We start from the raw sequence: 14,769 nt of genomic DNA on the forward strand, positions 1-14,769 counted from the left end.
ATAAATTGACTGACGTTATCAAAGAATAAAAATATCAACAATTTATTTAATTTATTTTTATGTTTTGAAATTTAAAATTTTAATATTAAAAAGAATTTTAAAACTTTCAATAAGAGGTAAATAAATACAATATGAAAAAAAATTAACGCATTAGTTTAATTTCTACCTCTTTTTACTTTAATCTTTATTTTCTTTTGTATAAAGTTTTATCTTTAGCTTGGGATTGTGGATTTCATTTCCTCTCATTTCCGTTAAATTGGGTACTAAAATATAGATAGCGTTTGTTATGATGAAAATAGTCATTTTCTTAGGAATTTAGCCTGTTTTATTTACTTTCCTTGAAATTCAAGGAATTTTATTTACGTTTGGATGTTCTTCATCGTTCATACTATTTGATTTTCTTTATTACTTTAACAAATTCTTTGCAAGTAAGTTTCTTTTCCGATTTTATTTGTTCCCTAATTACAGCTTATTATTATTTTGAGTTGGTGGGTAAAATTATTTCATTTAAACTGTATAGGAAATACGAGTTAGACGCCTATAATTTAATTATTTGTAGTTTTGCTTAAATTAATACTTGGAATCAACGAGTTTTTATATTTATACGAGTTAACCTTTAGTTAAAACAAAACATAATTTTAAATATATTTTTAAATTTCAAATATATATTATATACCTATTATTATATTTAGAAAATATATGGAAGAAAATTTAAAATATTTTTATATTAAATTTAAAAAAAATAAAATAAATCCTAAAGACAAACTGTAAAACGACGCCGTATGGATCATCCTTTCAGCTTCATGGGATCTTTAAAACATCGAACTCAAAAGGATTTAAAGAATGTTAAACCACTGAGTTTAGCTGTTGCCTTCAAGCTCCTTACCGTCACATCTTCTTGTTCAATTGCCGGCTGTCCATTTAGCTCAGAGACTCAGTGAGTCTAAGCAATCATAAAAAAAATCCAAAAATGGTGGCTGAGTTGAAGTACGAGATCTCACAGAACGCTTACATAAAATTGGTTCTACATGCTCTGAAGCACAAGACCACGGCGGTCAACGGCATCTTACTCGGCCGAGTCAACCCACAAAATGATAGCGTTGTTGAGATCACTGACTCAGTCCCTCTATTTCACTCTAATCTTGCCTTGTTGCCTTCCCTCGAGATCGCCCTCATCATGGTACCAATGTTCTCTTCTTAGGGTTAATTATATTTATGTATTTCTTTTGTTCTTTTAACAAGTTCTCCCTTGGAACACTTAGTTTTGAATACTCATAGGTTTATGGATGCTTAATTCTTGAGTTCTGATCTAAGATTCAATTGGGTTGTTAAAAACTGTTAATTATTTTGGTAAAGATTCAATTGGGTTTTGATCAAAGACCCTTTGAATTGGCTTTGAAATATGAAATTGATATATACATATATTATATATATTTAAGTGTTCTAATGGGTTGGTTTTGATCAGATAGAGGAGCATTATGGATCTAAGGGCTTGGGAATTGTGGGTTATTTCCATGCAAATGAGAGATTTGATGATGCAGAGCTAGGCATTGTTGCAAAGAATATCGGTGATCATATTTGCCGGTACTTCCCTCAAGCTGCCATTTTCTTGGTATGTATTTTGATTGTTCTGGTAATACCTTCTCTAATATATGTATATACATGGTTTTTCCTATTGGTTACGTCTCAAGTCTGTGATTTGTTTGTGATTTTTCTCATTTGTAGTTGGATAACAAAAAGCTTGAAGCTTTGCCCATGGGGAAAGACCAAAGCCCTGTGATGCAGGTGTGTGTTTACTTCTGATCTTTAAAGTTTTAATGATATCTTGCTTTCTTGGTTTTGATTGATTTCGGTGGAAGTGATGGGGGTAAATTCCACCTATGTTACTCGCTGTATGGTTAGCCTCGTTTAAGTTTTTCTGTGTATTTGAAGGGTCCTTGAAGGGTTATGACCTGTGTCTTCGTGTCCATTTTTGAATAAGAGTCACACAGGTATTTTAAGAAAAATTAGAAGTTGGAGCAACAAAGGGTTTCACTCCCCGAGTGAATAGTAGGGAGAGACATTTAGGGGGAAAATGCTATATCTGGGTGCCATTAGTTCTATCTTAGAAGTTACTGTTATAGGAGTTAAAATCAGTGACTTGAGTATGGATAAAGTTTTTTTGCTTTGTATATGCATATAAAGTTTTTTTTCAGCTTGCTTTCCAATGCTTTGAGTGGTCTAAGTCTTATTCGAAGTGCATCGACAATCTTGTGCTTTTGTATATTTGGTTTCTGTGTATCAGTGATTGTTTCTGTCTCATAGACATGTAGTTATATCAACTGTATAGGCTACAAACCCTGTTGCTATTCCAAATTCCTAGGTACGGAAGTTTCACATCTCTCTGAATTAGAATCGGGGTATCTGATTTATTTGTTTCATATGTGATACCCCTTCTCCGTTTCTCCGTTTCTTGCTTTTGATGCTTTGAACTTCATTTAGCCCCTAGGATGCTTTGTACGTAAACGGTATTCATGAAGTATTCCCATTGCTCATCAATGAAACTGTTTTATTTTGCATTGAATATTTGTAGCGACTATCAGATTTTGTGCATAAGTTACAGGTAAAAGTATAATAGGGGCTCTTGTATCAGGAGTCAGATTGCATTTTACCCCATCTATTGCAAAATAGTCCCTGTACATTGGATCAAAGATCAAATTGGCCCTTTTGTTAAAAATTTCATCCATTTCTATTGTTAAAAACTGGTCCTTGTACATCAGCATGAGGTACACATGGCATGTTACATGTCACTGTCTGGTTATTCTGTTATCCACGCCAGTTTTTAATGGTATAAATGGATGAAAATTTTAACAGAAATGTCCATTTGCTATTTGATATAACGTACAATGATTAATTTGTCCATTTTTTAAGTAGAGGGGAAAAAATGTAATCCGACTTCATGATACTTTTACCATTAGTTATAGCATATGGCTTCCAATAGCTACCTTTTTAGTCCGGTTATATCTTTTGAAATTTACTTCCGATGCAACTCTCTGGTTATTTTGAGGTGTTTTTCTTCGGATCGCTGATGTATTCATGGGCCGAGAACTTTTACTAATGAGGATATTTGTCTTGTCATACATTAGCTTTACATAAGGGATGCATCCAAGAATTGGAAACTGGCTGGACCGGATGGAGGCAGCCGATTGGTAATTAAGGAGCCAGCGGCTAATGCTGTTTTATCGGATTACATTTCATCCGAGAAATGGCAGGATGTTGTAGATTTCGATGACCACCTTGACGACATTAAGAAGTAATTTCTATGGTCTTCTCCTCTTACCTTATAATAGAGCTCGATTTTACATTTCATCTTTCTGATTGCAGGGACTGGCTTAACCCGGAACTCTTCAAATAAGATCCTTTGATTGGTAGCTTGAAGCAGACAATGAATTCGACAAACCAATGGAGATTTTGTTGTGATTATCGGTTATAAAGCTTGAGAAGATGCGGTCGATGTTTCTTAAGCAAAACACGAGCTTTTTAAGACAATTGTTTTAGAACTTGTTAGTGGAATGCAAAGCCATTCTATGTTTTTAATTTACTGCAAGTCCTTTCGAATCTAGCGATTGAGGATATTAATGTATGATGAAATCATTGACCCTTTCATTTTAGGAAGGCTTAAAGTGTCAATTTCAAGCAGCCATGGATGGGCCTTTTCATGGCAACCAAACAAGGGTTCTTCATAGGGTGAGCATTCGATCGAGTCAAATCGAGTAAAAAAATTTCGAGTCAGTTGAGTTGACGAATCTTATTTTAGCAACCGAATTCAATTTGAATTTTTTTCGAATCGAATCGAGTAAAAAAATTTTGAGTCGAGTCGAGTTAATGAATACTATTATTTATACTCAATGTTGTGTTTACATGGACTGATTATTTAATTTGTAGACAAGTACAAGCTTATTTAACTACATAAACAATATAATGATTTTGTTTTTTTAACTTTGAATATTTGTCAAAATGATGTAGTTTTGTCTTTTTAACTTAATTGGTTTTGACTTTTAATTTTAGAAAAGATAAATATTTATTAAAAAATGTAGTTTTGACTTTTTTATTCAGATTTTTGGATAATTTAAATTGTGTAATTCATATTCAAGTTGAACCGAAAAACTTGATTTTTTATTTGAGTTGATCTGAATAACTCAACTAACTCAAATGATTTGAACTGTTTAATTTAGAATTTGAATTTTTTATCAAGTTTTTTTAAATTGAATCGAATTTTGTTCACCCCTAGTTCTTCATATTAAAAAATTTTGGTGTAATTGTGGCTCTAGGCCCTCTACTAAATTAGGGATTTAATCTCTTTGTATATTTGTTTTGAGTGAAACCGGGGGTATCTCAAGGCATATTGGACTTCGAGAGTAATCCCTGTTGGGTCGGGAGCATTCAAGGTGTGAAGCTCTCTCAACTAGCACATTTTCGAGGATTTGAATGTGTTCTCGAGCCTATGGGTGAGGTTGCTTAGTGGTGTAAATGAGATATTTGTGTTTGCAAATTATTTGAATTCGATTTCAAAAACATTTGAACTTGATTCGGCAATTATCAAGTTGAGTTCGAATAGCTTGAGTTATCGATTGAGTCGAATTTGAACATTGTAGTGCTTGATTCAATTGACTTCCAAGTTTAATCTAAATTTTTATTTGAATATATGTTTATATTATAAAATACATTTTTACCCTTATTATATAGAAAAAACTTAAGCAGAGTTTGAATTTGTATACAAATGAGTTTAATCGAGCTTGAGTATGAAAATTGATAATGAATTTAATTAATCTTGATTATGCATTGAGTCAAGTTTGAGCCTTAAAATTGACATTCGATTGAGCTTGAGTTGAGTATTGAGCCTTGAATTAGTTGTCAGTGTTACGTCAGCATATTTTAACGATGTGCTAGGCACCAAGTAGATATAAGTTGCCAAGTTTATGTACCTCTGTATAGATTATAGAGTATCAAGTTAAATTAAAGTGGAGAATTTAAATTTTTATGATAGTAGAAGGACTAAAATAAAAATTAGACCAAAGAAATCCATGTTTAGCCATTATAAATCTCCATTCGTTTATTTTGACAAAGCGATCTATTTTTTTGGATTAAAGGAAGCTAAAATTTTAACCAATCGTTCTAAAACAACGAATTTGAGTGGCTAAATCTAATCAAATCGATGGCTTCAACCCAACTGAAGTGAAACCAGAGAGAATGCAAGTAATCATGTCTTCTTCACTTCACTCACTTCCTTGGTCAGCACAAACCCTTGTCTCCAACTTCAATTCTCCGTTAGAGCTGAAACAAGCTCATGCCCATCTCATCAAAACCAACACTCCACTCTCTCTCATCCCTCCCTCTCGAATCGCTTCCGTTTGTGCTTTGTCTCACCTCGATTTCTCTTACGCCCACCGACTTCTCGCCCATTTCCATCAACGCCAAATCGTCGTATGGAACTCTTGCTTGAAAACTTTAGCTGAAAGTGACTCCCCTTTTGATGCCATCCTTTTGTTTCGTCGTCTACGTGAATTCGATGTTGTTCCCGATAGTTTCACCTGCGCTTTCGTTCTCAAAGCTTGCACCGCTTTGTTGGATGATAAAAATGGTAAGATTATTCATGGGGTTGTTAAGAAATTTGGGTTTCAGTGGAACATGGTTTTGCAGAATATGATTTTGAATTTATATGGATTGTGCGGAGAAATGAGTACGGCTCGGTTGGTGTTCGATAAAATGCCCCAACGAGATGTTGTCAGTTGGAACGTTATGATTACCCATTTGGTGAAAAGTGGAGATTTCGAGGGTGCTTATGGGTTCTTTTCGCGTATGCCTGAGAGAAATGTGAGGTCGTGGACTATGATGATTTCTGCGTGTGTTCACTGTGGGAAGCCCAAGGAAGGGGTTCAATTGTTTTTGGAGATGGAGAAGATTGGGGTGCAGGTTAATGAAGTCACTGTAGTGGCTGTTCTTTCAGCTTGTGCTGATTTGGGTGCACTTGAGTTGGGGATGAGAATCCATGAATACTCCAAAAGAAGTGGATTTGGAGGGAATGTAAGAGTTTTGAATACTTTGATTGATATGTATGTGAAATGTGGTTGCTTGGAGGAAGCTAGGAGGGTTTTCGAGGAGATGGAGAAACGAACGATCGTGTCGTGGTCAGCTATGATACAAGGGCTTGCAATCCATGGACATGCTCAGGAAGCTTTAAGGGTTTTCTCAATGATGATTGAGATGGGGGTGATGCCTAATGGGGTAACCTTTATTGGACTCTTGCATGCGTGTAGTCACATGGGGTTGGTTGACGAAGGTCGTCGGTTCTTTTCCTGCATGACAAGAGACTACGGAATTATTCCTGAGATCGAGCATTATGGTTGCATGGTTGATCTTTATAGCCGAGCAGGGCTCCTTCAAGAAGCCCATGAGTTCATAATGAACATGCCTAAAAAACCAAATGGAGTTGTATGGGGAGCTCTCCTTGGTGGATGCAAGGTTCATAAAAACATTGAACTAGCTGAGGAAGCTACTAGACATCTTGCTGAACTCGATCCTCTTAACGATGGATACTACATTGTTTTATCTAATATCTATGCTGAAGCCGAAAGATGGGAGGATGCATCAAGAGTACGGAAGCTAATGAAAAACCGAGGTGTGAAGAAGAAACCAGGGTGTAGCTCTATCATGGTCGATGGGGTCATTCATGAATTTGTTGCTGGGGATGATTCGCATTCTCAAGCTAATGAAATATCTGATATGTGGGAAAAACTTCTGGATTACATGAAGTTAAAAGGATATAAACCGGACACATCGGTTGTCCTATTAGACGTAGAAGAGAAAGAGAAGGAGAAGTTTCTATATGGCCATAGCGAGAAATTGGCACTCTGTTTTGGACTGATAAACACGCCTCCTGGCTCGGTGATTAGGATAATGAAGAACCTCCGTGTTTGTGAAGACTGCCATGCAGCTTTCAAATTGATATCAGCAATTGTTAATAGGGAAATTGTTGTTCGTGACCGGAACCGGTTCCATTGTTTCAAAGATGGTGCTTGCTCTTGCCAGGATTTCTGGTAAGCTGTTGAAAATTATGTACTATGTAGCCATGCAAAATCTATTTTTCACACACATATATATATAACATGATAATTTGGATAGAAGGATATCGAGTAACAATCTGATTTTTAGATTTCGGTCAGGTTTATTGCTGTTTTATATATATAGTCTTAGTATACGTTAAATATATAAATACGAAATATTTATTCTAAAAATATATATTTTAAATAATTGATTGTGTTGAAGAACATGATTGGATGATTATATTATATTTTAAATATAATTATAATAGAGTAAAAATTGATTTAAGGTGTCAAAATTAGTGGCCACTTGTATGTGCTAGTATAAGTCAAAATAGATCCAAACCCCAAAACAAACCAAAATTTGGTTGAAGCAAAACATGGATTATTGATTCATGAATTTTATCATTGATGTATAGATATAATCAATATTCTTTAATCAATTAGTCATAGCTAATGATAAGGCTCATTGATTGTTGAAATTATTTCCCTTATTAACAGATAACCCTAAAAGGAAGTGCATCCCAATTATAATCAACAAACACACGTTAGCGAGTTTAGTTAGACAATATTACATACGTACAAAACATGAATTGCATGCATAGTTTATACCCAATTATGCTATTCATTTAAAATTTTAATTGATATTATAAAAATTTTAAGCTATCAAATATGACACCTATAGTCAACAAACTTACATATTAATGATTAAAGCACAAGATACACAAATATCAAATAATAGAGAAGAAAGAAAATCAAGTAGATCTCAAAAACTTGAAGAACAAAAAAAATAGAAATTCCCTTAACTAGTAGGATGAGTGATATGAGGGAAGCATCCACGAAGTCCCAAAAGTCTCAAGGTGATTTGAAGTTGTTTCAAACTTTAAAAAACAACTCGTTTTTGACTTGAGAGACTCTAAATAAATTCCAATGATTTGGGCTACAAGGGTGTTTTAAGCCTAAAAAAAAGAAAAAAAGAAGAGGAGAACTAAGATCAATAATTGTAGCAAAGAAAAGACTCAGAAAAGTGAAGAAAAAAAGAGAGAATAGAATCTATTTTGAGGCAAGAAGAATAATGGAATGCTTAAAGCCTTCAAGGAAAGAAACCAACTTTGGAAAATGCTTTCTTGATACTTAAAGAACACGAAAATAGCAAGTATAATGATTAAAATGAAACTAAATAACAAGATAAATAAAGAAAACGAAAGTAAATGTGGAAGATGGAATAGTTAAATCGATGGAGATGAGTAGAATGATAAGTGTCTGATTGAACCATCTGAGAAAGATTTTTCAACAATGTAACACCTCAAAATATATAGGAGTAGAAGTAATAATTTCCTCTCTTCTCTTTAAAACTCTTTTTTTTTACCCATTTCTTTCCATAACAATTTTACATTTGTGAATGACGCTACGTACTGCAGAAGTCATACACCCAACGCACTAGCTTTCAGTTCCTTATCTATTTGAACATAGAATTTTAGTTACACCAAAGTATACGAGTCACACATACATAGTCCGTCATTCACTCAGGATTTAGGTATGTCACACTATGAACGTCACAAGTGAATAAATTTATAAATGAATTCAAGATCTATTTTGCTTGGATCCAATCCTATATACTGTCAGTCCAGTCAGTCACATCTATGACTCAATCTTCTAGGAGCCATTCGCTCCAGTGCCCAAGATAAGGCATCTCCCTAATTGGACTTGATAGGCGACATATTCGTCTATCAATCGATTTGCTCATTTCCGATTAGACTAAGGACATGTTTAGGTTCATCTGCTAATAAAAGTTGTCATTCCATATTACGATCCGATCACGTAATACCGCTTGATATTAGTTTAAACATTAGACAACCAACGAGAAACATTTGCTTCCATTTTGCTTCGCATGCAAAAACCATGTGAGGACAATATACAAAGTATTAATGTAATTCATGAATAATTTTATTAATCAATCTATTCGAAAAAAATTACAAGCGTACTTAGACGAAAATGCTACACTTAAGGCACTAGATCTAACATCTTCTCCATTCTCTTTTATTTTTATGTTCTATTGAATGTTGAGTATTTGGATAGGAGAGATTGCATCTAGAATGATCATAAACTAAAACCCTAGGAAGGTTAACAAGCGGAAGTGGGAGTGATTGACTTCGGTTCGGGTTTTACATCTAGTTAGTTGGAATAGGTTAAGTGAAATAAACCATAGAATTGACGACTCTAGGAAGTAACTTAGGTAGATGAAACAGAAAGGATAATCTTCTTAACACCAATTTAATCTAACCCGGTTTAATTTATCAGGTCGAAAGATAAGTAAATTAAGTTGATCAATTAATCTGGTTATAAGCCAAAAGGTATTAATTAGGTTAATTATTACCTAATTAGTAAAAACCCTAAATCTAAAGTTAACCATGAACACGAATGCGAGTTACCCCTATGTCTGCTTTTATTGATTAATATTTTGGTATTTAGATTTAGATTTTATTTTATTTTGCAAATTATGGAAGTAGTGTGTAAACTTGGTTTAAATAAGCCTCTCTTGGGTACGATCCTCAGAATACTTCCCAGTGTTTCATTGTATACTTTACCATATCACAATTTGACCTGTACACTTGCAGATACCATATTTAATTCATATATTTAATTTGCATATTTCTAAGACCCCGACGCATGCACGCTGGGGTGCAATCAATAATCCTTAACCTTAAGACTCAAAACCAACTATATGAACATATCCAAACATAATTTCTAAACATTTGCATAAGATCATGTCATGTACAACTTAACCATTCGTAACATTTAACTGAAATAACCTAGGTACATGCCACAAGACCAAAATGAAATGAACTATACAAACTTTATTTAGTCGAAGGTAACGGTCTGGATGCTAATTTCACTTCCTGAGGCTTTGAGAAATACCTGCACCTGCGCACAGAATAAATAACCATACGCTGAGCTTAGTGTTACTTTTATGATTCAAGATAATATAGCATAAAGTAACATTTATAACATGATATGATACTTATAATCTCAATGCCTACTAATACATATTCTATATTGTAACATAAGTATATAATCAATTATATATGAAGGTATACAATTATTAAGGCAAACTAATTCAATTATCTTGGCAAAAGAATGATCAAATCCAATTATATATACTAAAACCTATCTTAAACCCTTTAGCTATCAATACCAACTCACATTTTAAAACCTTCATAATCCATGCTTAGAGTTAGGGTTCATAACCCAATTAATTGGATTAGGTTGAATATGCTTAAACCCTAGAATAGACAACTCTAATAAGTTATTTAGGTAGATGAGACCGAAAGTATATTCTACTTAGAACCAATTTAGCTTAGCCCAGTTTCGTTCCATCGGGTCAAAGATAATTGGACGAAGTCAATTAATTAATTTAGTTATAGGCTGAAAGGTTTAACTAAGTTAGTTCTTAATTAATTGGTAAAATTCCCGACTTCAGGTTAATCACAACCATGGGCATTAATCATCTTTCTGCCTGTTAAATTTGATTATTAATTTGGAATTTCCATTATTTATGCAATTTAGTCTTTGTTCCTTCAAACTCTTAATTTTAGTGTTAGTTGTACTATGACAAGTAGATTAGTAGCTATTTAGACCTAGTTTAGCGTGTTAGGATTTATTGTTAATTTAGTTTAAATATACCTCCCTTGGGTACGTTCCTCAGAATACTTCCAAAGTGGTTCATTATAAAATTAACTATATTATAATTTGACCTGTACACTTACAGACACCACACAAATTCCATATTCTAAGGGTTGATTTGATTCACTCGAATTCAATCAAATCTTCAAATTCCAAGGATTGTTTTCCATAGTGAATCATAGTATCTTTATAATAACAACACATAAATAAGTCCAAAGATTTTCTTCATTAAATTGTCAATATAAAGAAGAGAAGTAATTAAACTACCTCAATGGTAGTTTGCAGTTAGCACTGCCGAGTGCCACTCAGCCTCAATCTTCACATCTTGCCTCAACAAAACTAACTCTCAACTTCCCCTTCGCATACACAATAGCAAAACTACAATAACCATTCAAATTCTAACTTGATCTTTTTTTAAAGGGAAAGACCAACAGAAAATTAACATAAGCTTTACATGGGAAATTGGGCAAACAAACAAAACAAAATAATGCCTAAAATACAATGACAACTTGAAATCGACATGTTACGATTTTTAAGTGTTAACTATCAAAACAATATGTTTAATTTAGAAAAAAATAAACATTATATATAAGGTAGCTTGATCCATTACTTTTTAAGCATTAGAAAGTAAAGAATTCAATAAACATTTGTTACCCTTATTTCTTTGATATAAGAATTATTTCGAATGGAGTTTCATGGAGTAATCTTTATTAGTCTTTTTTCTCTTGTACTTGTACTTGAATCCAATGGGTTTCCAATGAATGATTTGATAAACAAATTGCCAGGACAACCAGATGTTAATTTCAGGCAATTTGCTGGATACATTGATGTGGATGAAAATGTTGATGGTCGAAGTCTTTTTTACTATTTTGTTGAAGCTGAAAAAGATCCCATGATTCAACCCCTCACTGTTTGGCTGACTGGAGGTTAACTTCTTTGGTTTATTATTATTATTATTATTATTATTATTATTATTATTATTATGATGATTTCTTAGGTTATTTGGATTTGTTGGTAGATGTCCTATAGCCAAGGGAAGTTAAGGCTTTGCCCTATTCATTAAATAGTACAATTGCATTTTTAATCCCTCCCAAAAAAATATAATTGAATTTAATCCCCTTTAGCCCTTTTATTAAATGGAAACATTTTTATTTTCCCCTCTTATCCATAACTTAAAATTTCTAACCTTGCCCTAACTATGATTTTTTTCCCTTATCTAAAAAAGCGAGACCTTGAAACATATACTAAATACTTGTCGAACTAGACTATATTTGTAGCTTTATTTCTTAATCCTAGCCCACAAGTCTATTTGACTATTAATGTATAATAAAATCTTTTGTGTTATTCAGGGCCAGGATGCTCTTCCGTTGGAGATGGCTTTGCAAGTGTTGGTCCTTTCATTGTTACGAAAGATGTTCATGGTCTCCAGAAAAATTTATTTTCTTGGAACAAAGGTTGCCTAATTTCCCATGCATATTTTCTGTTGATAATTTTTGTGTGCGCATATATCATGTTTCATAGTTATTTTTGCCATATCCATAAAATGATATAGTATGTCTAGTTTTCATTGTGTTTAAATGCATTGCATCATGTTTCTTATATTGTTTTCGTATTTTTATATCTGTATAAAATTTTGTTTGATATTTGTTTTAGTGTCAAATCTGTTGTTCATCGACTCCCCTATTGGATCTGGATGGTCATATTCAAACACAAGTAGCGATTATGATAACGGAGATGATGCCACAAGTAAGATCAGAATATATATTCTTTATAATTAATTAAATTTATTTGGATATTATATATATTAAGATTTTTAAATTGTTTGTTTCGTACAGATACAATATTACTTACATTCATGCAAAAATGGTATGAAAAATATCCAGTCTTCAAGTCAAAAACTCTATATTTAGCTGGATCAAGTTATGCAGGTAACAATCATATTACATTGAAATATACTTACTCAATAACTAAATAAAATATAATGTGATCTCTAGCACAAAATTTTTGATCTAATTATTTACCTATCAAGCTTTCAACATAATCTTTTTTAATTCAAACTTAAAAATTAATCAGATTTCTTATTAAATTAATAGTTTTAAAATAATTATTTAAATATTTTTATAATATATTGAGTTATATTTGTAAATTTAATTATTGAATAAAAATACAACAATCAAACGATCTTAACTTAATACCAATTATGGATAAGTCTATACGAACTGTACAAATAATATAACATGTTCATTACTTTATTTGAATTTGTGAATTTTTATTTTTAGGACACTTCGTACCAAATCTTGCTAATGCTTTACTTGACGACAACAAGCAATCCAAGCAATCCAAATTTAATCTCAAAGGATTGGCTGTAAGTAATATTATATATATATATATATATATATATATATATATAAAGGACTAGTTAAACATGTTGATGGTTAAAATAAATGTTATTTTAAAGATTTGATTGTGATGTATTTTTTTAATTATAACTATTTTGAACAGTTGGGAAATCCAATGCTTCGCAACAAGTTAGACGATTTGGCAAAATTTGATTTATTTTTCTCTCGGGAGATGATAAACAACTCAGTATATAACCAAATCAAGAAAGAATGCAATGCCATTGATGAAAATAATTACTTTTTTAACCTCAAAGCCATTTGGAGTGCAACATGCAAAAACCTTATGGAACAGGCCATTTTGGTTGCTTTCAAGACTGATGCTACTAATTACTTCCCACTGAAGCTATTTGATATCTTTCGCGATCCTTGTGCTGAAAATGAACAAGATTTGAACTTAGGCAAACAGGTTTTCATTTATTTCTTCACATCCCTTTTCCTTTACGTACATTCGAAACTAGAGATAACAGAAATTCGTATAGAATCGAATAAATAAACTTTATATTTGTCTAGGTTGTTAAACTTATCACAGAAGTAGACATGTGTAGTCCATTGAGGGCGCAATGTTACTTTAATCTTCCAGAAGTACAAAGGGCTTTTCACGGGAATCGAACCAAATTGTCATATAGATGGAAGGGTTGTTTCACGTAAGGTTTCCTCAACAATTTAAATAAATTGAACTCTTTTTTTGGTATATTCGTAAAATTACCTTTAAATTCAATCTTTAAATGTTGTGTAACAAATTTTAACCCTAAAATTTTCATTATATGTCACTCTTATTTATTTAGAGCTAATTTTAAATACAACAAAGCTGATATGGATCTCGACATGGTTCCCGCGCTTAAAAAGCTTCTTCAACAATCTATTCCCATTACAATATTCAGGTTGGTATTATATCTGTATGTCAATATTTTTCTAATACTTTCCTAAAAAGAGTTAAATATTTTTCTTTAATTTATTTGTTATTGTATTTGATTATAATGTTATAGTGGAGATCAAGATGGTATAATACCAGCAGTGGGTACCTTGGAACATTTGAAGAAGTTAGCTGAGGAGTTAAATATCAAGTTAACAAAAGAGGAGGCTTGGAGTTTTAGAAATCAGGTCTTATATTTATCCTTTCAATTTTATATATATCAGCTTCTTATTTATATTATGATTAGATGTATTTAATAAAATTAATGATAAATATTTAACAGGATGGAGGGTCGAAGTATGTATTTGGAGACTTACTAACATTCTTGACAGTGAAAGGAGGTAATCATCATGTTACAGCTTCTAGACCATCGCAAGCTTTAGATATTTTCGCAAATTTCGTAATTAATTGGATGCATTGAGGACTGGTGATGGAAGACGATGGAATGAATCGAGCACTCGATCATGATTCATGTTGAATCCATCATTCACCACAATAAGACTTGTTATTGTAATAATTTATTGTGATATTCATATGAATTTATGATACATAAATTTCACAAATTTTTATATTATGCAATAATATAATTAGCGATTAGACATCTAACAAATATTTATTTTTTTAAAAATTTCATTCATCAATATTTTTTTCAAATTTCGTAAATGAAATTAACAAATAAAAAGAACTCTTAATA

The 14,769-nt window shown here is 32.3% G+C and overlaps 2 protein-coding genes across 5 annotated transcripts; both read left to right on the forward strand.

Moving 5' to 3' along the window:
• The first annotated feature begins 838 nt into the window (after positions 1-838).
• On the forward strand, positions 839-3,669 carry LOC105768572 (ER membrane protein complex subunit 8/9 homolog). Its single transcript, XM_012588559.2, has 5 exons — positions 839-1,180; positions 1,466-1,612; positions 1,726-1,785; positions 3,126-3,292; positions 3,364-3,669. Exons 1-5 carry the CDS (start codon positions 971-973, stop codon positions 3,392-3,394), a joined length of 615 nt encoding a protein of 204 aa, XP_012444013.1. The 5' UTR covers positions 839-970; the 3' UTR covers positions 3,395-3,669.
• Positions 3,670-5,113: 1,444 nt separating this feature from the next.
• LOC105768575 (serine carboxypeptidase-like 44) lies at positions 5,114-14,629 on the forward strand. 4 transcript variants are annotated; one of them, XM_012588561.2, is made up of 11 exons: positions 6,899-7,076; positions 11,549-11,689; positions 12,113-12,217; positions 12,417-12,509; positions 12,599-12,691; positions 13,043-13,128; positions 13,266-13,568; positions 13,673-13,806; positions 13,948-14,043; positions 14,149-14,263; positions 14,359-14,629. In XM_012588561.2, exons 1-11 carry the CDS (start codon positions 7,049-7,051, stop codon positions 14,494-14,496), a joined length of 1,332 nt encoding a protein of 443 aa, XP_012444015.2. In that variant the 5' UTR covers positions 6,899-7,048; the 3' UTR covers positions 14,497-14,629. The 4 variants fall into 4 exon arrangements, 3 of the variants coding, with proteins under 3 accessions (XP_052486626.1, XP_012444015.2, XP_052486627.1); XM_052630667.1 differs by lacking the exon at positions 11,549-11,689; XR_008195871.1 differs by lacking the exons at positions 11,549-11,689; positions 13,266-13,568; positions 13,673-13,806; ... (1 more) ...; positions 14,149-14,263; positions 14,359-14,629 and having other exon boundaries at positions 5,114-7,076; positions 13,043-13,079.
• Positions 14,630-14,769: the final 140 nt, after the last annotated feature.

This window comes from Gossypium raimondii, chromosome 5 (assembly GCF_025698545.1).
Source record: "Gossypium raimondii isolate GPD5lz chromosome 5, ASM2569854v1, whole genome shotgun sequence".
Lineage (NCBI taxonomy): Eukaryota > Viridiplantae > Streptophyta > Magnoliopsida > Malvales > Malvaceae > Gossypium > Gossypium raimondii.

Excerpts from the sequence above, each read along its gene's own strand:
- LOC105768572 (XM_012588559.2), top strand. The coding sequence starts at position 971 with ATGGTGGCTGAGTTGAAGTACGAGATCTCACAGAACGCTTACATAAAA. Across the intron at positions 1,181-1,465 it reads TCGAGATCGCCCTCATCATG|ATAGAGGAGCATTATGGATC; the intron begins GTACCAATGTTC and ends GGTTTTGATCAG. Across the intron at positions 1,613-1,725 it reads CTCAAGCTGCCATTTTCTTG|TTGGATAACAAAAAGCTTGA; the intron begins GTATGTATTTTG and ends TCTCATTTGTAG.
- LOC105768575 (XM_052630666.1), top strand. The coding sequence starts at position 5,230 with ATGCAAGTAATCATGTCTTCTTCACTTCACTCACTTCCTTGGTCAGCA.